The sequence below is a fragment of the Rhinopithecus roxellana genome, chromosome 1, assembly GCF_007565055.1.
Source record: "Rhinopithecus roxellana isolate Shanxi Qingling chromosome 1, ASM756505v1, whole genome shotgun sequence".
Lineage (NCBI taxonomy): Eukaryota > Metazoa > Chordata > Mammalia > Primates > Cercopithecidae > Rhinopithecus > Rhinopithecus roxellana.
The window spans coordinates 97,666,823-97,692,098 of NC_044549.1; the positions used below are offsets into that span (position 1 = coordinate 97,666,823).

Here is a 25,276-nt window from a genome sequence, read left to right on the forward strand (position 1 = left end):
TTCTGCTTTCAGATTAGAGTACGGACTTTGAAATGAAAAGCGGATTATCTTATTAGCCTGACAACTGATGTACAGCACTCAAAGTCCTGTTTCTTGTTTGTAAAGGGAATCATTTTAGGTGAACATGCTTTTGACTGGCTACTAGTATGATATTCATTACAGCGAAAAAGCAAGAGAAAATACAAGGACTGCCATTCTGCACGTCTCACATCAGATGTGATTACTTTTTTCTGAAGCTGAAAAGCAGTCAAACACCTCAGTAGCTAAAAATGTGCAGCCGCTGTGTGTAAGCAGTGGATACATGAAATTGTCTACTGAAGCATACGCTCATGGAGATTGGTTAATGTTTTTAATTCAACTATAAAATAATTTAATGAGTCTAGTCTTTCCTACAGTTAAGAAAAACCATGTTTAACTGAGCATGAACTAAGGGCTGGGGTCTTGACATTAAGAAAGTGTTGATCCCAGAAAGACTTGGGGCTGTATCTGGTGAAATCTGAACACAAAGATCAGTCTGGGACACAGTAGATGGGCTTGAGTTCATGTCCAAAAAGGAGCACTGTTGAGGACAGCTAAAGCCAGCTCCTGCGAGGTCACTACCTAGAGCTCTGTTGGCAAAGATGAGGTGCAGAGAAGATGTCAACAACCAAAGAAGGTTGCCATTATAATGAAACACATGGGGATGATAGCTGATGCCCACTGAACAGCTCTCCTCTCCCCATGAAGCAACCTTGCCTCCAACAGGACCAACCACCAGTTTTCACAGATATGCCAGGCTCCCTTCTGCTTGATTTCATTTAAATTTTCCCATGATCTATGGTCTCTATATTCCAAAAATAAGCAGCTCCTCTATCAAGCATACAGGAATAAGAACACTGTCTATACACATTTACTATTTTAAATTTAAAAATTAAGATTGTGATTTTTCACTTGATGTCATGGTTTTGAAATAGAGCTTAATAGTGAGTTTGCCAGCTTCTAAGGTATAAGAGTATTTTAGAGAAAGAACTGTGCAATTGATTGGCAAGAAATTAAGAACTACAGTATAATAATAACTAGAGAAAAAGAAATATTCAAAATATGTGACAACCAGTGTCCTTGCTGCGCCAAGCACTAATCCTTGGGTTGCTGGATTTGAAAGTGGGAATGGGGAAACCAGTCCCAGAGAAGATGCTGAGAGAGCAGAGGTGAATTATCTCGTGGGGCAGCAGTTATTAACAGCTGATGTGGAATAACTTCAATACTGTAACTGCTGATACAGGTACATATTAGATAAATATCAACTTGCTTATGATGAGAATGAAGTTACATCAACCAACATGGATAATAAAGAAACTGCCTCTAAAATGTCATTATTTGACCCATCCAAGGTCAAGTCCTATTTCCCAAAACAAAAGTCCATGAAGTTAAGACCTCATAGAGATCAGACATCTTTCAGCAACTCTAATCTCATTTTTCTGTTCTAAGGATTCGAAGGGATTCACAAGGATTCCCTGTATTCTCTGATTCTAAGTGAACTCATCCCAGGTAACACATTGGCTCTCTCCATTTTGTAGATGTACAAAGAAAGACAACATTGAAGGATGGAATCGTGTAAGGTAGGGTCTGATATCTGTCCTCCTAAAATTTCCCCACTCTAGAATCAAAGAAATCATCATGGATATATATTTAAAACTTCTAATAGTTAAAAAATAATAATAATAATACAGATTCTGTCCAAAAAAACTGCAGAAAACTGCAGAGAATTAAAACAAAAAAGATCCTGAAGACCACTGAGGTGCCTCTGAACAAATTTTCCACCTTCCTTTTCTATAATATCAAATTTCTGCTATCTAATATCTAGTTTCTACAGCATCTGTAATATCTAATATCTAGTTCTTTTGAAAGAAACGTAAGAACCTTGAGGCCAATATATGTCTTCGTCCCCAGTGTCGGTCCTGGTCTGGACCTATAGCAGCTTCTCAATCCATTATTGTGAATGAAGGAAATGCCACTTTGAAGATGGCTAGGAGCATAGATTTTGAACATTGCCAAGAGAAAACATGTAAAGGAGAAAAAGCTCTCGTCAAAGAGCCACGAGGCCCAGACCCTGTTCCTATCACTAACCAACTATTTACCTGTGTGACCGACAAAGGCTCTTTCCTGGCTGATATGATTTGGCTGTGCCCCACCCAAAATCCTTATCTTGAATTGTAATCTGAATTGTAATCCCCACGTGTTTGAGGAGGGACCTCATGGGAGGTGATTAGGTCATGGGGGAGGTTCACCCATGCTGTTCTTGTGATAGTGAGCAAGTTCTCAGGAGATCTGATGGTTTTATAAACGGCTGCTCCTCCCTTTGCTCTGCACTTCTCTCTCCTGCTGCCATGTGAAGAAGGATGTGTTTGCTTCCTGTTTTGCCATGATTGTATTAATAAGTTTACTGAGGCCTCCCCAGCCATGTGGAACTGTGAGTCAATTAAACCTCTTTCCTTTATAAATTACCCAGTCTCAGGCAGTTCTTTACAGCAGCATGTGAACAGACTAATACACTGGCTTCCCCAGCCTCTACCACCTCATCATGAAAATGAAGGTACCCCCTGTCCTGCCAGGCTCCCCAGGTTATGGTGAGGTCAGTTTCGAGGCCAGGGCAAAATACAGCTAACTGAGGTCACCACTGAAAGGTGGAGCATTTTATTGGAAATGTGGGAGCCAAATCTTGACAAAAACTTGTAAAACCTTTATACACAGAATATCATCTATTATTGAAGAATTAGTTAGCAAAAGGAGTTGGAAGTGGTGATATAAAAGCCCCTGACTTTTCTCTTTGTAAATGATCAATCTCTAGGAAACTGAGCTAGATTTATTTTCAGGCAAAGACTAGCTGGAAACAAGGAAAACACGAAATGCTTCTTGCCAAATTGTCACGAGAGTCTAATAAAATGGTAAGAATCCTACAGGCTTATATGCTAACCTACACCTGCTGACTGAGATGTGAGTAGGGGATTCTGAAGGATACAGAAGGTTAATACAAATCCAGGCATTTGCTTCATCATTGCTAAGAAGGTATGGAGGTGAAAAGGAATCAAAAAGCACATAAAAATGGGAGTCAAAGTTTGAACTACCACAGAGGAATTTAAAATGAATTGTCATAACTTTGAGAAATAAGGAAAGTCCAAATAAGTCACCAATAAATTAACAGCCTAAACCAATCATATCAGCTCATAAGTCCCATGAAAATTTAGCTATTTGAAAGTACATAGAGATTGTGAAACTTCACCCCTAAACACCTCAGCACATGTCTCCTAAGAATAAGAGTATTCTCTTGCATGACCACAATATACTATCCTGGCTAAAAAAAAAAATAGTTAATTCAGAAATATTATCTTATAAACAGTTTACATTGACATTCCCCCTGTTGTTTCTAAAATGTCCTTTTTTTTTTTTCTTTGAGACGGAGTCTCGCTCTGTCATCCATGCTGGAGTGCAGTGGCACAATCTCAGCTCACTGCAAGCTCCCAGGTTCACACCATTCTCCTGCCTCAGCCTCCTGAATAGCTGGGACTACAGGCGCCTGTCACCATGCTCGGCTAATTTTTTCGTATTTTTAGTAGAGACGGGGTTTCACCATGTTAGCCAGGATGGTCTCGATCTCCTGACCTCGTGATCTGCCCGCCTTGGCCTCCCAAAGGGCTGAGCTTACAGACATGAGCCACTCGCAGGGCCTAAAATGTCTTTTATGGTCTTTGTACCATGTAGAGAGGGGAATCCAGGATCCAATCAAGATCCACATAGTGCATTTGGATGCTACGTTTCTGTTTGGTCTTTCCATAGGTAGAACAGTCCCAAAGACACCAGCCACTTGTCTTACAAAATGTCCCACATTCTGGATTTGTCTGACTGTATCCTTGTGATATATTCTGATTTAACATTTTTGCCAGGAGTACTATGTAGGTGATATTGTATTCATCTTACTGCAACTCATCAGGAAGCAGATAATGTCAAGTGGTCCCCCTCTTGATGATGCTAGGTTGGGGAAGGTGATGTCCTCCAGATCTGTCCACTGTAGAGGCACATTTTCCCTCTTGTAGTAATTTAAGTCATCTGAAGGGTTAGACTTTGAGAATATGAGAATATTCTGAATCCCTAAAATAATTATAGCATTCATTGACACTCTTTGCTTAATTTATTAGAAATTTCAAAATAGTTATTATTTAATTCCATTATTCCTTCCACATTTATTAGCTGAAATTCTGTGAAGCATAGCTTTCTGCACTACTCTTTCCTCCTCTTTCTTTTTAGTATCACTATGAACCCATGGGCTTTTAAAGTTTTTATTTAAAAGTTATAATATTTTAGTGCCATTATCATTCTGATATTCAAATTGTCCCAAAAGCCAAAGGGAGTCCTTCAAGCTGCAGTGTGTATGTGTGTGTGTGTGTGTGTGTAAATAACCGTTTAGGTTTTGATAACTGTCTTAATTTCTGACACTGCAGACTCACTGCTATGGTCTGAATGTTTGTGTCCCTCTCAAATTCATCTGTTGAAATCCTAATCCCCAAGGTGATATTAGAAAGTGCAGTCTTTGGGAGGTGATTGGGTCATGAAGGTGGAGCCCTTATGAATGGAATTAGTAACATTAATCCCATTAGGGACCTCAAAGAGCTCTCTACAACTCTTTCCACAAGGTGAGAATACAACAAGAAGTTGAGAAATCAGTAACTGGCAGCCTAGAAGAGGGTCCTCACAAGAGCCCAACCATGTTGGCACCCTGATCTTGGACTTCCAGCCTACAGAACCAAGAGAAATAATTTTTGTTAATAAGCCACCCAGTCTATGTTATTTGTTGTTAACTGCCTGAATAGACTAAGATATTGTCTCTGCCCTACACTTGTATTCACGCATTTAATCCAGGAGTATTCTTTCTAATCAATGTTATTGTAGCAAAAGCTGATGAATTATGATGACAGTACTATTATTCTAAAAAAAAAAAGTGCTAAGAAAAATTCATGTTACAGTTTCCATAGGTCAACATTAATTATATTAATATCATTTTGAAACTTCCTCAATTAATGCTTTCCACTATATTTTAGGGATTTTGTTTTTAGCTACATCTGCAGGAATTATGATACAAATCAACTGGGGACATTAAGAAAGAACAAAACTACATTTTATCCCTTATTCCTGAAAGCTGGTAAGGCTTTTATGTTATGTCCATATGAAACTAGACAACTGATCAATTTTGTTGATTCCTTCCAACTGATAAATTTTGTGAAAAGAAAAGGTGGGAAGCCCAAGTCTAGGTCACACAAATGGGCTGTGAGTCCTAGCTCTGCCCTTCAAGGGAGAGGCCTGGCTGTCCCAGACCTTATGGGAAGGGCGGCCGATGTACCCTCTCCACAGTCCCGGACTCAACTCATTTCTCCTACTCTCGCCTCAGCTTCCTCACAGCTGACCTTCATTTCATTCCCCTCCCCTAATTCCTCCAATATGACACACCCATATGTGTCTCTGAGTTTTCAGCCCTGGACAAGTCTAACTTCCCTCCCATGGTTCACTGACTCCATGAATAGACCCGGACCAGCCCCACCCACCAACTCCATGGACCACATGCTTCTCAGAACCGACCCAGCATCCAACAATCTTGTACAAACAGAATCTATGCATTCCCCTTGATAACAAGTAACTAGGATGTGCCTCCAAGACCTGAAGGACAGGACTAGAGTAAATCCCCCTCAAGGCTCAGGATATAAAACCTAGGTCTTAATGGGGTTACCTCCTCTGTCATTTTCATGAGCTTTTTTTTCTGGTTTCTGCCAAAACTTGAAATGATCATATTCCTATGCTTTTATTCAGTGCTTTTCTTTCATGCTGGAGGCAAGGTAACCTCTGGAGTCACATAGACTAGCTCCTCTGATTACCAGCTGTGTGACCTTGGCAAGTTGCTTAACCCTTCTAGGCTTTGGTTTCCCCATCTGTAAAGTAGATATAATAATAGTAGCTACATCATAGGATTGTTGTGAAGAGTGAATAAGGAACATGTCTATAGGATGCACAATGTCTGAAAGTGATAGGTCAATTATGTGAGCTCTTATTATGATTATGGCTTCATTCTCACCTGCTGGGCAATCTCATCAAAGACTTTCCTATTTTTATGCAAACAACTCCCAGATTTACCAATACCCTCTAATTAGTCTTCCATTCTTCCACTCTAAAACTGTCCTACGAACATGCTACTAGACTTTTCTAGCTTCTCAAACTCAACATTTCCAAACCGAATTTATCTTCTTTTAGTACACTCATTTTTATACCTATTTTTTTTTTTTTACTTATTTTTAGATAATTGTAGATTCACACAATTTTCACTGTAGGAAATAATAGAGAAAAATCTTGTATACTCTTTCTCTAGTTTCCCCCAATGATGACATCTTACATAACTACAGTACAATATCACAACCAGGAAATTGATATTGATACAATCCAAGCTTAATCAAGTTTCACCAGTTTTACATGCACTGTATATGTGTGCGCGTGTTTTTAGTTCTATATAATTTTATCACATATATGGGTTCATGTAACCACTAACCACAGTCCATATACAGAACAGTTCCATCACAAGGACCCCTCCTGCTACCCTTTTATAGCTCCCCCCACCTCCTTCCTCTTCTTTTCCCAACTTGTGGCAACAACGAATCTGTTCCCCAACTATATAATTTTGTCACTACAAGAATGTTATATGAATGGAATCATACAATATATAATTTTTTGATACTGCTTTTCTTCACTCAGTATAATTTCCAAGAGATCACCCAAGTTGTTTATATCAATAGTTCTCTTCCTTTTACTACGGAATGGTATTCCAGTTTATGACATACCACAGTTTGACCAACCAGTCACACATTAAAGTACACTGGAGTTGTTTCCAGTTTGGGGCTATTATGACTAAAGCTGCTATATACATTTGTGTACAGTCATCTACGTGAATACAGTTTTCATTTTTGTGAGATAAATGTCCAACAGTGCAATTATAGTGTTGCATGGTAAGCACATTTTAGTTCTGTAAGAAATTGCCATATTTTACTCTAGAATGGTTGTACCACATTGTATTCTCACCAGCATCTGAGCGGTCCAGTTTTTCTGCATCCTCATCAGCATTTGATGTTATCATTACTTTTAATTTTAGCCAGTCTGATTGATATGTAGTGATATCCCATTGTCATTTTAATTTGCACTTCACCAATGGCTAATGATGTTGGACATCCTTTCATGTGCTTATTTGCCATCTATATATCCTCTTCACGTGAAATGTATATATATGTATTTTGTCCATTTTCCAAAAGGATTGTTTGGGTTATTTATTGTTGAAAGAGTTCATTGTATATATTCTAGATACAATTCATTTGTTATATACGCCATTTGCAAATATTGTCCCCCAGTCTATAGCTTGTCTTTTCTTTCTCTTGACAAGGTCTTTCACAGAACAAAAGTTTTTAATGTTGATAATGTCCAATTTGACAGTTTTCTTCTTTTATGAACAGTGCTTTTGGTGACAAGTTTAAGAAGGCTTTACCTAATCTGAGGTTTCAAAATTTTTCTATTTTTTTCTAAACTTTTTATAGTTTTCCATTTTACATTCAAGTCTGTGATCCATTATGAGGTAATTTTTGTATAAGGCATATGGTCGAGGTTCATATTCTTACTGAAGGATATCAGATTTCTCTCACATTTTGAACAATGACATTGCTATTCACAGAGGGGTTATTGAGCCTGTGGGTCTCCCTTTTCCTTTTCATGTCCTCCCCCATCCAGTCTGTTTTTCTCTGTCTGTCCTAGAATCATTTTCTTAAAGCCACATTTCATCATGTCACTCTCCTGCGTAAACACCTTAGATGGGTGTTGACTCATGATGACAGACCTCTAGCCCTTTAGCCGGGCATACACCACTTAGACAACCCAACCACAGTTTCCCTTTCCTTAACCTCCACATATTTGCACAGTGCTTCAGCCACACAGGACACACAAAGGTCTTTCAGAGATGCTTTGCAGATGCCATTTTTCCCCACTACAAAACCATTTTTTTCCCCCTGTATCTCTCGCCTCAACACTAGCTGGAAGGTCACCTTTTCCACATATCTTTCCCCTAAAACACTTGCTCCCCTAACTTCCCAGGAAGAATTGCATCCTCATCCAAATTCCCATGAAACTCTCCTCATGCTTCTTTACTGCCTCTGTTTTTTCATCTGTAAAATAGGGCTAAAAAAAAAAAACTTATAGAGTTGTTTGGAAACTAAATAGTTAATACCTGTAAAGCAAATAGAAGCACAATCTAGGCCATAATCAGTGCTCAATACATTTGTTATTGATGTCCTAATTTTCATATACCTTTGTTGTATCTCATTGTAATAGTTTATTATAGATACTTTTTCTAAGTTGATTATTTATTCTTCTTCTCTACCAGGTTGTGTAAGGTTTTCTACAGCTTCTTCTACTTTCCCACAATGTTAGTACATCATAGATTGTGATAAACATTTGTTGAACTAAATTCTTCAAATTTAATAAGCCAATACAATGAAAAAAAAACTGACCTTTCCCCTTGAATCAACAAGTTGTTTTATTGAACTAATTATTTTGGAAATTAATGGACATCCCTCCACTTCAATTTTTGTTTTGTTTGAATACAAGCATGAGGGTTAAATGAAGTGCTGAAATAAAAGATGATCATGTTATTTATTAATGACAGAAAAGTAGGTTTATTCTACTTAATGCTCTCCAGTAAGACAATACTCTTTTTTGTTTAAGGGCAAAAATTATGCTAACTCTAATAGACAGGGAATATTAGGTTCTTCATTTTGCATTAAAATCATACTTTCCCCACATTCTTGGAAGAAGTTGTATCCAGAAGGATTGTGAAGAAGAGTTAGAATAGGTGAACATTTGGGTAAAGAAGAATATAAAATACATTGGAGAAGGTGAAGGAAATGGGAAGGATTTGGTCAACCACATTGAAAAAATGACATGCTCATTTCTAGTTGGTAGTTATATAAAAATAAAACTATCTAGAAAAGCAACAGTATACTTTTATACCACTGAAGAATCCCAGAATATATACACAATTAACTACAAAAAGAAATATCAAAATCTCTCAAATGCCGTATTGGCAGTATTTTTGGTGGTTCCTCCTGCCACAAAGCCCAGCTCTGGTGTCAGCATTCACCCTCCCCACCCTCAGGTGAATCGTGGCCTAAGTCATTCCCAATGCCAAGGTGTGGTTTAGGAAGGGGCCTATGGCACAGTCCTGGGCAATGAGGCACAAGAGAGTCTACTGGGAAGTTTGTCTTGCTCTTACAAAAGAAAGAGGATGTGTAAGGAGGAGCCATTTCATTTTCCTGTCTCTGAACATTGTAGTATACATGAAGATGTTGCACTCAGAGCTTCTGAAGTCACCACACAATAAAAGACACTTACAAGATAGCACTGAGAATGGCAGAGCAGCAAGGTGGGGGACTTGAGTCCATGATGAAATCACTGAGCCTCTGAAAAAAGGCAGGAGTCCCTCTGTCTCAGGATATCTTGTTACCTAAGATAATAAACTCTTTATTGTCTGACTAGCTTAGCAGATTTTCTATTTCTGGCCTACAAAAGTTTGTAAACAGACTCAGTATTCTGAGTGCTCTAAGTAAGACTGACATACTGATTTTAAGAGGAAACCTGCAGTTTAGTTGACTAGAAGTGCATTCATACTTATAATGACTATTCTAGAGGAGAGACAGTCAGACTTGTTGTACAACCAGTGAGAAGTAACCGTATAAAGAACACAGACTCCTGAAGCAGGGAGCCCAGGTTCAAATCTCACTTTTGCAGCTCACCAGCTGTGGGGCCTTAGGCAAGATACTTTATTTGACTGAATTTCAGTTCCTTCATTGTAAAATGCCTACAGCAATACCTACCTCATAGGTTGATAGGGTGTACTAAATGCAATAATGTAATAATAAAGAGCCTGTCAAATAGGAACCCAAATAAATGTTAATTTCTCTTCCCCTAATTAATCCTTTGCCAAGATGAAACACTAACTCGGTTTATTAGACCATTAATTCAGACGCCTTCTTTCCAGCAGGAATTACTCTGTCAGCGGGGCTGGTGTCATTAAGAGTAATTTCTGCTGAAAAGTTTCCAATCTTCACGTTTCTACTGTGAAGCCTAGTGTGGTGCAGAAGGGATCAGGCAGGGTTACTTCCAACCATAGAGAAAATTGATGTGACGATAACCACAGTGGAAGGGTTTATACGCCCTTGATTGTTTTATTCTCACACCTTAAAAAAGGTATATGGGTGGAATTAATGGGCTCCAGGGAAGCGTGCTTGTAGTAACTTTTCCTCCGAGTTATTTCTACATTTTCTATTACATTCCACCAAAAGCAAATTGTATTCTACTGATCATGATTACCAAGCTCCTGAATACAATTAATTAACACACTGTCTTAATAATATATTGTGTTTGGATTATAAAAACAAAAGTAGCAGTTGGTGTCAGCAAGAAGTCCTCTTTATTTCTGGTATGGTAATAAAGGCTATTGTAAAGGTATTCAACTTTTGCAATAAGTAAATAGAAGTCATGTTTACCTAAGTAGTCATTAATTACATGCTTGTACTAATAATGAGGGTAAAATTGGCAAATATAACTGGGAGACAATTAGACATCAAAACCCTTTAAAATGCATTTACTCTTTGACCTAAAAATTCCACTTTTAGGAATTTATTTTTTATAAAGAAATAAAGATTTGTACAATAATTTTTCAAGAATTTTTCTTGCAGGAAGAAAACCTAAGCATTCAAGATCCAAAGATTAAATTATGGAATGTCTACCCAAATACTACACAACCATTGAAAATGAAATCATAGGAAAAAAATGTATTGACATGGAAAGATGCACATGATATATTCCCAGATTTTGAGAGGTCATAAACTGTACGTTCAGTGCTTTAGAGTTTTCATTAAAACATATTTATTTTTTAAAGTTTCAATGGCTATATACCAAAACGATTATGAAATGCTTCTTCTTAAGGATTTTTATTTCCTTTCATCTTGATTCTGTATTTTTTTCAGTAAGTATAAACTGTGTAATAAAGAAAAATAATTTTTAAAAACTCAAATGAGAAATTAGTAAAATACTTTTAAGCTAAATAGCTAGTAAATAGACCTTTCATTGTTTATTATCTAGATTATGAACTCTGGCTTCTCAGATTTCAGCCAAAATCTGATTTTTAAAGTTGAAATTTAGGAAGCTGAAGACCAACTCCCCAGGGCAAGAAGATCATCAGGTTGTCCTTTTAGGAGACGTGACTGCTCCCTCGTCTTACTGTTGATCATAAACTAGAAAGGGAGTGAACTCTGTTTTAAACTGGGTGTATTCTCTTCAGTCAGAAATGTCCAAGCCCCTACAGTGACATGCAGAGAAATTTAAAATAGCTTTCCTGCCCATGCTTAGTTGGTTCTTTGTGTTTCCACGGAAGGATCCTTCCAAAGAAAAGAAGCCGATTGGCACCCACTCTGGGATGCAGCTCCTGGCTGTCACCTCCAAGGAGACAAAAGTTCTGGCCTCTATCAGAACCCTGCCTGCCATGCTTACCTGGACTCTGATTTAGTTATCATATTATTATTAATTATTATTGCCATGGGTGTTTATTGACCCTCTGCTGTGTACCATGCACTTTGCCAGGCACTTTTCACACATTATTTCATTTAAAATCTTAACAGCAGCCATGGAAGGTTAAAGCTATCATTAACCTCATTTTACAGATGAAGAAACAGTTTGCCCAAGATTATGTGGCTAGTAAGGACGAAAGGCAAAATGAGAAACTAGATCTACCTGGATTTTATTAGAGGTTCCTTAACCAATTAAATTTGGATGTTTATAATTCACTTTGGGGAGAAAGTTCAATTTGCCATTCCTGGGTCTTTCTAGACCAGAGTTAAAAGTAATTCCAAGAAAATACTAAACCACTTCACATTTCACAACCATAGGAGTGATTCTGCTCTATAGCCACACCCTTGAGTGCTGGTGGCAAAAAAAAAAAAAAAAAAAAAAAAGGCCAAGACACAGCCAAGGGTCCTTCTGTGTTCAGCTCCACGCTGACTTGCTTGTCGCTTAACTTTTCTAAACCTCAGATCCCTATATAGAAAATGAGTTTTACTCTTGTCCTACTCTTGTCACCTTGTTTGTGAGTATCAAATAAGACAATGCATGTGTAGGCACTTTTGAAAGTACAAAGAGCAGGAATCTTGATTATTCCTCACGCAAATCACTTCCGCCCTCAAAACTCAAAAGCAATGTAACTTTTATATAGCATTTTGCAAAAGACTGAGTGAGGGGTTTTAGAAATACAGAGAAACCTTAATGTTAAAAAGTCCCCTGTGTAATGTTTCCCCATGTTTAGCGTTAATAAGTCCTAAGGAAAAGTCATTGACTCAATGCTCCCTACCCCCATCTAATGCTTTTGATTTAATGTTTCCTCTGTAAGTGCACGAACTTTTGAAATACACGAAATTTTGCCACAGGACTTAAGAGTCTCCTGTGACTTGATGTTAGGGTATCTCCTTAGTCATTTTTGTCTGTGCTCCCTGGGAGCAAATTAGAGCTTTGGCCGTGAGTTGATACACATTCTGTTTTAACTAAAGATGATAGTTGGCTCCATTACTCAAAAATATTATACCAAGGCTTAGGATTACATTTGCAAGAACTAATTTTTTTAAAAAACTAATATATGGCAGTAGAGAGAACAAAGGAATTTTTTATTGACCATTTTTTAAAACAACTTTAAGTTGTAAAAGCAATATATGTCCATGTTTTAAAATTCAAAGAGGGTACATAAAGTGAAATGGAAAAGTACTCACTCCACATACATTCCACTTCTGATTGGTAAACACTAGTTTCTCATACATGCTTTGAGAATTTTTCTATGATTATACAAGCAAATGGATATAAATACATAACTATTTTTTAACACAGTATCATTTATGCTATAGACTGCCCCCAAAATGCTTTTTTCCTAAAAGTATGTTTGTATAGTTTTTAATATTCTCATGTATTGCTCAAACAGTTTTAAGCTCTCTCCTCTGCAGTATTGCATTGCATGGATATAACAAATTATTTCAATATTTTTCTCTGGGTGAATACTTAGTTGTTTACAGATTTTTAATAACACAAACAATGCTGCAACAAAGACTTCACCACGTCTGCTCAGTTATGTGAGTTCATCTGTAGAAAAATTCTTAGAAGTAAAACTGATAAGTCCAAAGGGAGGTGCTAATCATGTGTTGATAGATTTTTTTAAATGCAGATTACCATCTAAAGTTGGTTGTCCTAATTTGCTTTTCCCCCACCCTTGCTATTGAGAGCCCTGCCTTTGCCAACAATGGGTATAGATGATACAAGAACCTATTAAACTAAAATGGATACTATTAATTTTCAGTGGACACTGGATTAAAATAAGTATTTTTTTAGGTCTTAGATAACAAGAAACTGGAAATCCTTGCCCCTAGAGGTACTGTGACTCTCCAGGCCTTGAGCTCTGAGAAGAAATCACATTGAAGTGAAATAAATCTCAAAAGAGGGGCTTAACACTCCTGGAGTGTTTATTGTGTGCCAGGCACTGTTCTAAGTACTTTATATACCTTAAGTCTCCTGTAATTCCCAACAACCCTACTACAAAGGTGCTTTAGTCATTTCCATTTTACAGACAAAAAGCTAAGGCAGAGGGAACTTAATTCCCCAAGGTCACCCGGCTGATAAATGATAATGCTCAGATTTGAGCCTAGAAGTTTGGGTCCAGGGTCAGGTGCTTTTAACCACTTATGCATTCTGTCTCTGTGCTCCTAACTATATGCTAAACACATTTATTGAATACCTACCCTGTGCCAGGACTGACACAGGCACCATCTTATCCTCACAGCAATACTAAGTAGTATTATTCCTGTTCCAGAGATATTAAAGTGGCTTTCCAAAGTGACAGCATTGTGGCTTTCCAAAGTGACAGCAAGGGGATGTGTACCGGGGCATGTCTGATCCAAAGCCTATATTTATTCCACTACACCATGCTTCTTTGTAGGAACTAGTTGTCATAATACTCATTTTACAGATAAGAAAATCAATACTTCAGAATGAGACATATAAGGGGCTTTAAATGGGGTCATCCTTGCTAGCAAAGAGAGCCTACCAGGGAGCTCCATCACATCTAGTTCTTCCTTCATCAGACTGCCATACAGTTGGAATATTCGTGTATATTTAATTATATATACATGGTCATAGAGTAGCATAGAGTGGCAATTTGCTGTCTCCCATAAAGTATGAGCTCAAATTGTCCAATGTGGACTAAAATTGAAGGCAGAATTAAAGTCTCCCAATTCCAAGTATCAACAAAGCCCATTTTAAAAGAGTGATATAGTTAGGTGAGGATGAGCAGATGGACTCCCACACTGCAGAGACATACATCACTAGAATATGGTAGCAACATATTTTTAAGCTCAGTGAGAAACTCATTATCTGTCCATCAAAAAAACAGGTTTGGTGCTGGTTCCTGAATTTACAACTATATTTCCTTACAGTATATAGGAAAGTTTGAGAGCCCAGGAAAGGTAAGAAGAGCAGTCCAAGGATGGAGAGCTTCAGAGGAGAGCCTTCTGGGTGGGCAAACCCCACCAGCCAATCACTGCTTCTGCTCACACCCTCCATGCCCAGCTCAATGTCTAAGAGCTCAGGCCCTGGGTCCAAATCCACTCTGCTACTTGACCACTGTGTTACCTTTAACAGGTTATCAAGCCTCTCCAGCAGTTTTCCTCATCTGTGAGATGGGCAGTAACCAACAGTGCCTTCCTCATTGATCTGCCATGAAGATTAAACATCATCCGTATAGATCACATCCCTGAAGTTTGGAGTTAGAGCACAGAATTACAAATGTCCACATACACATACCCTTCCCTTTTATGTTTCAGTGTCTTATTCATTTTTTTAATGAAATCAGGAAAACATACTGTCCTATATCTAAGTCTGAAACAAAAAAGGGAATTTATACTCATTGGCTTACAATAGCTCCATGCTCTGGAGGTCAGAGTATGCAAATCTTGTATTTCTATGTCTGGCAGCCCTAGTTACGAATGAGGCATTAGATCTCTGTTATCACTGTCACAAAACAAACAACATGTTACCAGCTTATCTTTTGATTGTCACAGCTTGTTAGGCACAAGTCAGTGTAGGCGGTTATTCAGTCAGATTTGGAGGTTAATTTGATTGTCTCTTAAAAATTTTTTTTTGTACACCATGGATGCTAACATAATATTACTACAAGGGGTTTCCTGCACTCTACAGTAAAACAAGTCAGCCTGGAAGAATATGTGAATGTGACTGTTATGTTGTTCAGTTTTCAGGGCAATTAAATATTTGCTTTGAGCTTCTCATATTGCATTGCAAATTCCTATAAAACTTACTATTCATTTCTGTACCTAAAGCTTATTTAGCATCAAGTCTTTGCCATTATTTCCATTTTATTGAAAATTGAGTTTTTAATTATGTGTCACAATCAAATATAATGTGAATCTTTATTTGCAAAGTCTTCTTTCTGTTCATGTTAAATCAATTACCTTTGCCCCTTTGTTAGTTGGGCAGTGGGAGGCAGCAGTTTCAGATTTCCTCTATGAGAAGATGTCTGCAACTCATGATAACAGTGTTGGCTCTTCTATCTACCCCAGGAACAAAGACCTTTAATTAGATGGGCCAGTCTTGTCAGCCTCTGCTGGGCAGGATCAGATCTATATGAAGCCAATACAACTTCTTAAAAAATAAAATATAATAATAATTAGTTACTCAAACTGGCTGTTAGAAATTGTATGGATCCCAAAAAGGTATTTTTACAGTTGAGGTTAGAAAAAAGAACCTAAATGTTGTTAGAATGGTTGGTGTCTGTAAACATAACTTTTGTCTTTGATGCCTTAATCTTTTGTTTAAAGGATTATTGTGAAAATCTCTAAATGACAGTAAATTAAAAATCAGGCAAAATTTGAGGAGTTGAACAAGCAGTGCTCGAGATGAAAGAAAAATGAAAAATTTGTGTAATATTCATTTGGGGAAATAAATGAGATGGTTCATCTGCAGACACCTCTTAGACTCTTGTCATCTTTCCTCAACAAGATCCTTCTGTCCATTTCTGGTTCCCATACACAAGCCTCGCATCACTCAATTCAAGTGTTCAAGTCCCTTTTGAGTACTACATTCCCCTCACATATTCTTTTAATAAGCCTTAAAATTCTATTTTTCCTTCATATTTTTTCATGTCTTTATCTTACATTCCTAACTCAAGACCTCATTTCTTCTCACCTGGAATAGCAACACAGCCTTCTTACTGGTCTCCCTGACTCCTGATTGCTCTCCATTCAGTGGAGCCTCCACATCGCAGCCTCATTCACCTTCACGCAAGCCTATTTTGATCATGTTACTCTCTGATCAGATACCTTCAAAAGAAAAGTTAAACTCCATGACCACAGTTCTTTGGTCAGCTCCAATTTACTTTTCCAGGTATATCTCCCATTAGTTTCCATATATTCTCCAAATATATGGAATTCTATATTCCATATCTAAAAATTCTATTCTATTCTATAAAATTCTATTCTATAAAATACCTATTCTATATTTAAAATATTTAAAAATAAACAATTCTAATGTTCCTTAGATAAAGCACTGAAATTGCTTCAGCCCTGAATCCAGATTGTCCATGCAGTCAGATCATACAGGGTCTTTACATGCCGTAGAAAGAACCTTTGAATTCATTTAGGCTACAGGGAACCAATGAAGAGTATTATGCATTGGAATTGTAAATCAGAGTTGTATTTAACATAGATGATGCTGTGGCAGTGGAGAGACTGAATTGGATGGGAGCAAAGAGACTAGTAGGAGGATGTACTGAGCAGTTCTTGGATTTTCCTGAGAGATAAGACTGAAAGAGTACATTTGGAGGGACTATGATGAGATCAATTCTAAGTGTGTTGAATGTGAGGTTCTGGGGACTAGGGTGAGACAGGCAAGGTGCCTGAGAGTGCAAAACTTAAGGAGACACTTACTCTGAGGTGCCCACTTAGCACTTGAATGACCCAAAGCATACGTACTTCCTTAAATTCTTCAACCTAGGCACCTAGCTTGCCTTACCGCTAAGTTCCTATGATACATTTTGTAGAGATACCACCTTGGCAGTCAGGGAGGTACACCGCCCAGCTCTCCCTTCAAGAAAGAACTTGCTATTCAGCTGCAAGAAGTGCAGTTAGCTGACAACATCCAGCTACAGGACCTTCAGGATCTTCTTTGACTTTTAAGCCACAGTCACACTCTTTCAGAGAACCCCTAGCCAGCGACTGAGCATAGCAGGGGTACTAGGCCTGGTCATTTCTGCCCACTGTGAGACTCCTTTAATGGGCAATCTTCCCTCCAGAGGTTGCCATTGGGTTGGGTGAGATTTTGTGAGATCTGCATTGTGTGGTCAGAAGGCTCTCCCTGCCCAATTTTGGTTCCTTCCCCATTTGTCTTTACTCTCAAATAAACCACTTGCACTACTAATTCTGTCTCAGAATCTCTTCCCAGAGAACCTAAATGACACAGCCAGTGAACAACTAGTTATACCAGTCTGGACCTGGAACTAGAGATGAAATAAGCTGAAGTGATTTTTTGTGTGTGTGTGTGTAGCTAGAAGGTTGGGCTCTAGAATCTGGGTTCAAATCCCGCTCCTCCATTTCTGACCTTATACAAACTTAGACAAGTTACATAAACTTCTCAGTACCTCAGTTTCTTCACCAGTAGAATGTGGATATTAATAGTAAACGAGGACTATATAAGACAATGCATTTAAAGTATTTAGTGTAGTGCCTGGCCCATAGCTGGCCCATAGTAAATTCTCAATAAATATAATTTAAAATTATTATGTAGACTTTAAAATTTTGTTTACAGAGGTTGTTTGGTATAACAAAATAGGATAAATGTTTACTTAATGAAATTATTTTCCACAGACTATAATAAGGTTAGTGAATATTAATTTTGAAAAATGTATTTTTTCAAAACATAGCCCAACTCTATAATTTTTTTAATTTTATTTCCTCTTACTTCTAATATAGCTCCTCTCTTCATACAATGTCATTGCCTTCTTGTCTCTTGCCATGATTTACTTCTCCTTTCTGTTCCATGTACCCCCAATTCTCCTATTCCTCTCCTTTCTATCAATTTTTGCTAATAACCTCCTCCCCTGCTTGGCTGAGAACTCATCTTCCCCAGAGAATCTTTCTTGACCAGCATGCCCTCCCCACCCTAACTGTGATTGTTCTTCTCTATTGGCAAATGCTCCCAAGAATTTTGTCCTTTTGAAACTAAGTGGTACAAAAAACAAACAAACAAAAAAAAGCCAATGCAATTCTCAAACCATATTGAAGGTGTCATGCCTCCATAAATAATGGTTAATAAAGAAATAGCAGGAATGGTATCTTTAAACAGGAGCTTCCCTCCTTGACACCTCCTTTTGTCCCAAAGCTAGAAGCCAGCTTGGCGATGTGATGCTTAATAAATGCTTAAAGGAAGAATGTTTTCAGCTATGGATGCATGGTCAGCCTACAAATTATATTTGTATGTCTTCATTCTATATATGAGCCTTAAAAATAAAATGTTTGTTAAGACAGTCTCAGTCACATAATAGGGAAACTATTGTATGGGGGGAAGTGTTTTACAATCATTTTAGGTATTTTGGGGTAATACAAATTTGTTTCATAAAATAAAGGCCTGGTCTACAATATATCTAAAGCCAATAGGAGGTCATACTTAGAGACAGATGGCAAATGCAGTATTCTTTCCTCTCACTTTTTAGTACGTATGATATTCACTACAAAATGGCACAGAATGTTTTTCTGTTACCACACAGTACTACATAAGCTTTGAGAAACAAAACCTCTTTTTACACCTATGCAACTTCAAACAAAATAACCGACTTCAAAAGTAAAGTGAGAGTATTTTGTAATGTGATTGAAGGCAAGGAATATTTTTACATAACTTACTATTTCTATATATGTATTTATGCATATTGCCAATACACATGAAAAAGGTACTGCTAAATCTTCAGCCATCCTATTCATTCAATTTAAAATCTTCATTAAGATATTTACATTCAAGGCAAGATTCCTACATTGAATAGGACACAATCTTAGGTTCATTTATAACACTGGAAATGAACAGGACCTAAAATAGAAATCAGTTACACACAGAACAATCTATGAGTATAACATTAATAGCCTACACAGATTTTTAATGGCTCCTAATATAATATGCTGTTTCAAGGAGCCATTTCTACACACTGAAATGCATTTTTACTGTACTATTATACTTTAATTATAAACTGAACATGGTTGATAAAATCAGCATTTAGAGTTATGTAAATTTTTTTAAATATACATAATCCTCTATAAGTACACAGCTCTATATGTGATAAAATATTAGATCTCGGATGCTAAAAAGTAAAAGCAGCTTTCACACTGACTTTAATAATATTCATTTTTATTGTTACAACTTAGTAAACTATTTTACTAAAGTTTACAATTGTTACTTTGATTTACAATGCAAAGTAAATCAAAAGCAATTGTTGCTTTTATAATCATTATCATGAAGCAAAAATAATAGCCAATATAAAATAATTAGCCTATTTACTACCTCATCTTAAATATATTAAGAAACTACAAGATGGCATTAATACTATCCTAATCTGCTCCACTTAAGTTAATATTTAAGATGCTTCCATTTTCAAGTATCACTACTCACTGTACATTTAGAAAACCTACTTGTGAAAATCTATTTAATTTCTTAGAAAACTACTAGTTCAAAGAAAACCTACGTAGTGAATGCTATTTGACTTGCTACCTCATTTTCTCATCTTTACAACAATTAGTTAATATTGATCTCAAAAAGCAAGAGCATAATGCAAAGTGAAAGAATTATTATAATCTGAAGGCAAGAAAACAAGTTTCTATTACAAAAGTAAGCAATACTCAAGATCAGTTGTTTTTAAGCAAATAGCACATTATAGTCATAATTAGCTCACTGCCAGTTAGAAATATACATACACATTTTTCAGAATAAGTCTTTTAAATATAGTGTTGCAAGTATCTTTCTAGCTTAAGAATTTGAAATAGCAATTAAGTACAAACCTTAAATCATTCATCTTTACAACTAGAAGAGCAAGCCCCAAGGATGTAAATCTCACCCAATGAGACAAGGGATGCTGACTATATTATTAATTGCTAAGTAATCTCTTAATTTTAGAATCTAGCACCCAACACTAGCAAATAAATAATATGATTTATGAGCCTGCACTCTCACATTGCTTTACTAGAGTTCAATAAACACATGCAGATCCTAAATGTACAGTGTGAATGTGATTCCTACAAGACAGAAAACATAGCAGGATTTGGCTATAGCAAATCTACCCCAACTACTTATTATTCAAGCACTAGTATTTAGAATACCTAAAATGCCTGCTGAACACTGCGGATCAACGTTCCCCTGGGGTTACTCCAAAGCAGAACCACATCTTTTCCCCTCAGTGCTTACTGAGTTTTAAGAAGGTAGGTAACATGGGGTAGAAATTCTCGTGCAGCAGCAATACAACTCTTCTCTCCCAATTTTCAAAAATCAACACCTCCTCCCCATACACATGCACACACACACATACACAAGAAAGGAGGGCTTTTTAAATAGGTGTTTAAAACATACCATTTGCATGGGTTTGAAAAATTTATTTTTCCTCTACTTGCTGTTGTTGTGTAAGATGTTTACAGATCTGATTAGAAAATCTGGATGTTCATAAAAAGTGTTGCTTTCAATGAGATTCCTTTAGTGAAATCTGTCTGCACAGACACATGTATACATAAATAATACATATTTATGCACACATGCCTACATTAACAAGGACACATGCACACACACCTAGACCAACAATTAAGCCCACACTGTTCTATAAGCTCTTTTTGACATTTTTTGCATGCATTTTAATTCAGATGACAGATTTTTAAAAAATAATAAGCAGCTCCATATAACGCACATCAAAGTGGCACGTTTAGAAAAGCAAATACATTACCAGACGCATTTTGAAGTTTCTGGAACACCCGCAGGTGAAAGGAGACTGGATCGGATGCTGGCACACTGTATTCCTCAGAATCACAGAGCTCAATGTGACTGTGGGGGAATGTGAGGCGAGTGTGAGGCTGGAAACCTTTGAGTTGAGCTCATTCTAGGCATCAGAAAGCCTCAAAGAGTGGAAAGAAAAAGGCAGCCCACAGACAGCTAGATGAGAAACTTCTGGCACCTCTCCAGCTCAGGAATGAATTCTCTGTAATTTGGAGATGTATAGTGATGGAAACGAAGAGAAACTTGGATTTACGGGTGAATTTGCTCAGCCATGCAGAAATAGGCAGGTAACAGCCTCTCAGCTCATTTTAAAACAGTCATTCAGAAACAAGACTGAATCAAAAAATTAAGAGACATCCTGCTTTTGAAAAAATGGAAAGGCTACTCCAGCCAGCTTCCCTAGATACCTTTACAAACTTCAAATGGATCATTCCATCAGCTATTTGTTGCACATTTTATTAATCCCGGTGCAGAGGTAAACTGGAAAATCTAATTCCTTTTACGCAGAAAACTAGATTTATTGCTTCTTTTTATAATGCACTTTAGACATAAAAATACATAGATTTACTTGCAGAGTTCTCGTTTCTTGTGTAAAACCACTACTGTTTGGTCCAGATAAAATGCTAAAAGGCTTGTTCACAGCTTTTCAAGGAAGTGGAGAAAAAATGTTTAATACTCAGAAGCTGAGCTGAGTACTGATATTTAAATGTACAGTTTGAAGCAAAGACAGTATAAAGGAAGAGCCCTGAGCCATTAAGTGGCAGCTAAGAGATACAATTATTTATAAGTATTGAGGAGGCAGGTGGCTTAAGTCTATAAATTTATACATAATTAAGGATAGGAAGAAAAGAGATTTGGCAAATTAAGTTCTTAGAGACAATAGCTATGATTTTGTTTAGGTTTACAAATAGGCTAATAATTTCTGAGGAGTGCATGTGGACATCACCTTGTCTGAAGAACTCCTAAACCTCACAAATAGAGAGCGAGGTCGAAGGCATTGCACACTGGCAATCTATATTCAAATGTAATGAGGAGGACGATATTACCATGAAGAATGTTGTCATATTACATTGTGCCTGTGTGGCTTAACTACTCATCCAACCTTGCAAATGGCCATTTGCCTGGACTCAATAGCAAACGTGCTATTGATGGGAGGGAGTAGGTGGGAGGCTGATTTTATTTGTTTTACCAGGGACACTCCTTTGGGAGGTTCGGGAATAAAATGCCTGGGCTGAGCATGGGAGTCATTTTGTTCAAGGCCACACTTGCCAATAGTAAATTTGAAGTGGAGTTAATGATGACCAATTAAGCTATTTATTATTTTTAACTCTCGAGGTCAAGGGCAGAACAGTATTTATGTTTATTGATAAAGAGTCAATGGTCAGACTGCTGCAGAAGGCCAGACTCACCTTTAAGCACACTCGATTAACACGTATTGACCAAGGCACCGCCAGTCCCCCTCACATTCCAGTGCTCAGGCCTGTCTGCTCAGATTCTGTTCTTATCTCTCCACTGCCATTTGCTTCATCCATTGGTTCAACAACTATCCACTGAATTACACATCAGATGCTGTGGAGAACACAATGACCCTTAAGATGAGAACTCCCTCAAGGGCTTACCATTGTCAAATAGTAACACAAGGGACTCAGCAGGGGATGGACACATCAGAATTACTTACAAAACTTGTGCTCACTGCCATCTCTTGCACTGTGGATTACACTTGGTAGCATGAGGCAAGCAGAGTTTACACATGTTTTGAAACTCTCTCCAGGAGATTCTGATGAAGTCCGCCCTCTCACCCACAAAAGCAGTTGCCATTCAAGACCGCTGTTACAGAGCCTGGGAGTCATTCAAGGAGGAAGGCATCCCATCCGCCACTGCCTCCAGACTCAAGCAACACAGATGCTGGAGGTGACCTGCACTTTTGCGCTCTTGTGGATCCCTCTACCGCAGGAAGGTCTGGACTTCCTCTGTTCACCCATAGCCTGAGTGCACAAGGCTGAAAATGGATTTGGAAGCCAAAGCTGAAGGCAAAAAAAACCCAAATCTTTTGGTTTATTTGTATAACCTCTCTGGGCCTCTGTTTTGTTTTGTTTGATTTTAATCTGTAGAATGAGAGGGCAGGGCAGGCTTTGAGTCTATGTATCCTCTGCCAAAATATAAGAGGAAGCCAGTTCTGTGGCATCCTGGCTCTATGCAAGAGCACGCCTGAGACAAGAACTCAGAATTTCTGACTTAAAGGCACCCAGGCAGTAAGTCAAATCTGGTCCCTTCTGCCTAAGCAGTGAGAGTCCCAGCATTCTTCTACCCTTCTTCATGGGAGGACCACTGAGGAATTCGCATGAGAAAGCACATTATCTGCCAATTCCCTTCATCCTTTGCTTCAGCGTCTGCCTCAGCTCCAGACCTGAAGGACCTCCTAGTGAGTGGCAGATCCTGTGGTCTTCAAGCAAGGGGCCACATGCTGCCAGAAGCCAGGTTACCGGCCAGCTCAACTGCAACAGATCCTCTTCAAATGAGTGTAAGAACCTGAGGAGGGGGTTCGGTGCCCACAAGAATAGCACCCCCCAACACCGGCTCTATTCCTAAATCTCTGATGGTGGCAGAGTGTCCCATGTCTCTCCTCAGAAACATAAGAGAAGAATATGGCCACAGCACCCTCCACAGCTGGTCTGCCTACCCCCTGCCCAAACTGTCAGCACCAACTGATCTACATCCTGCAAGCTCACCCACAGTAAAAGTAAGAAAAGCTCAGAATAGCTCAGAGCAGGGGCCTCACTCTGCTTCCCCCACTCCACCTGACTGTCCTGCACTCAGCACCACCTTCACTCACTTAGGAAGAGTCTCACCTTCACAGGTACTGTCTTAGTCTGTTTTGTGCTGGTATAATAAAACACCTGAGACTGGATAATTTATAATGAACAGACATTTATGAGCTCATGGTCCAAAGGCTCAGAAGTCCAAGATCAAGGGGCAGACACCTGGTGAGGGTCTTCTTCCTGATCATAACATGGTGGAAGGATGAAGGGCAAGAGACAGTGACAGAGAGAGAACTGAACTCACTCTTTTTTTACCGTACTATGGTGATAACAGCATTAATCCATTCATGAGGGCAGAGCCTTCATGGTCTAATCATCTCATGTTAGGCCCCACTTTCCAATGCTGTTGCATTGGGGATTAAGTTTCCAACACATGCTTTTCGGGGGACACATTCAAACCACAGTATTTCACCCCTAGCCCCCCAAATTTATGTTCTTCTCACAGTGAAAAATATATTCATCCCATCCCAAACACCCCAAAGTCTTAACTCATTTCAGCACCAGTCTCATCTAAAGTCCAGAGACTCATCTAAATCAAAAACAGGTGAGACTCGAGGCACAGCATATCATGAGGCAAATTATTTCCAGCCATAAGCCTACAAAATTAAACAAGTTCTCTACTTCCAAACTACAATGGTGGGACAAGCAGAGGATAGATATTTCCATTCCCATTTTATGAAGACAAAGCTCATCTGACCAAATAAATGTAATGCAAACCATTTAGTAACTTTACTTAAAAAAAAAAAAAAAAGTGTTTTTCAATCTCCTCTAGTTCTCCATTAAGAACAAGCAGAAAATCTTGACTTTGAAACACTAATAGATAAATATTCAAAGGTGGTAGCACCATCAAAATTATTAGAGACAGATAGGTCCAAGTTGAAAGACAGCATTCTCTATTTAGTAGACATGTGTCTTTGGGTAAACCATTTAAATTCTCTCATACTGTTTCATGCTCTGTAAAAGAAAAAAAAAACCCTATCTTATGAAGTTCCTTTGAGAGTTAAAAGTCTGAAAAGTACTTGGCACATCATAAGTCACTAAAGAAATAGTAACTCCTAATAACCAAAAGTTCTAATTACCTTTGATATTCCCAATAGCCTGAGAGCTCCATGAGGTCAAGGACTATGTCTTAGCCACCTTCATATCTCATCCTTCATATCCAGAACATCATGGGCCTCCACATCCTTTCCAAAAATGTTTACTGCCTACCTACTTTCACTACCACATTCTGAGTCATGTGACAGAGACATGGCAGCGAACAGGTGTAGCTCCTGTCTTCATGT

General features: G+C 38.0%; 1 protein-coding gene across 1 annotated transcript in view; it reads right to left on the reverse strand.

The window, feature by feature from the left end:
• Positions 1 to 21,241, reverse strand: part of IQCJ (IQ motif containing J) — a 199,124-nt gene extending 177,883 nt beyond the window's left edge. The window contains exon 1 of the mRNA XM_030928232.1: positions 21,125 to 21,241. Coding sequence (XP_030784092.1) covers positions 21,125 to 21,133 — 9 coding nt within the window. The 5' untranslated portion in view covers positions 21,134 to 21,241. The remainder of the gene's footprint in view (positions 1 to 21,124) is intronic.
• Positions 21,242 to 25,276: the final 4,035 nt, after the last annotated feature.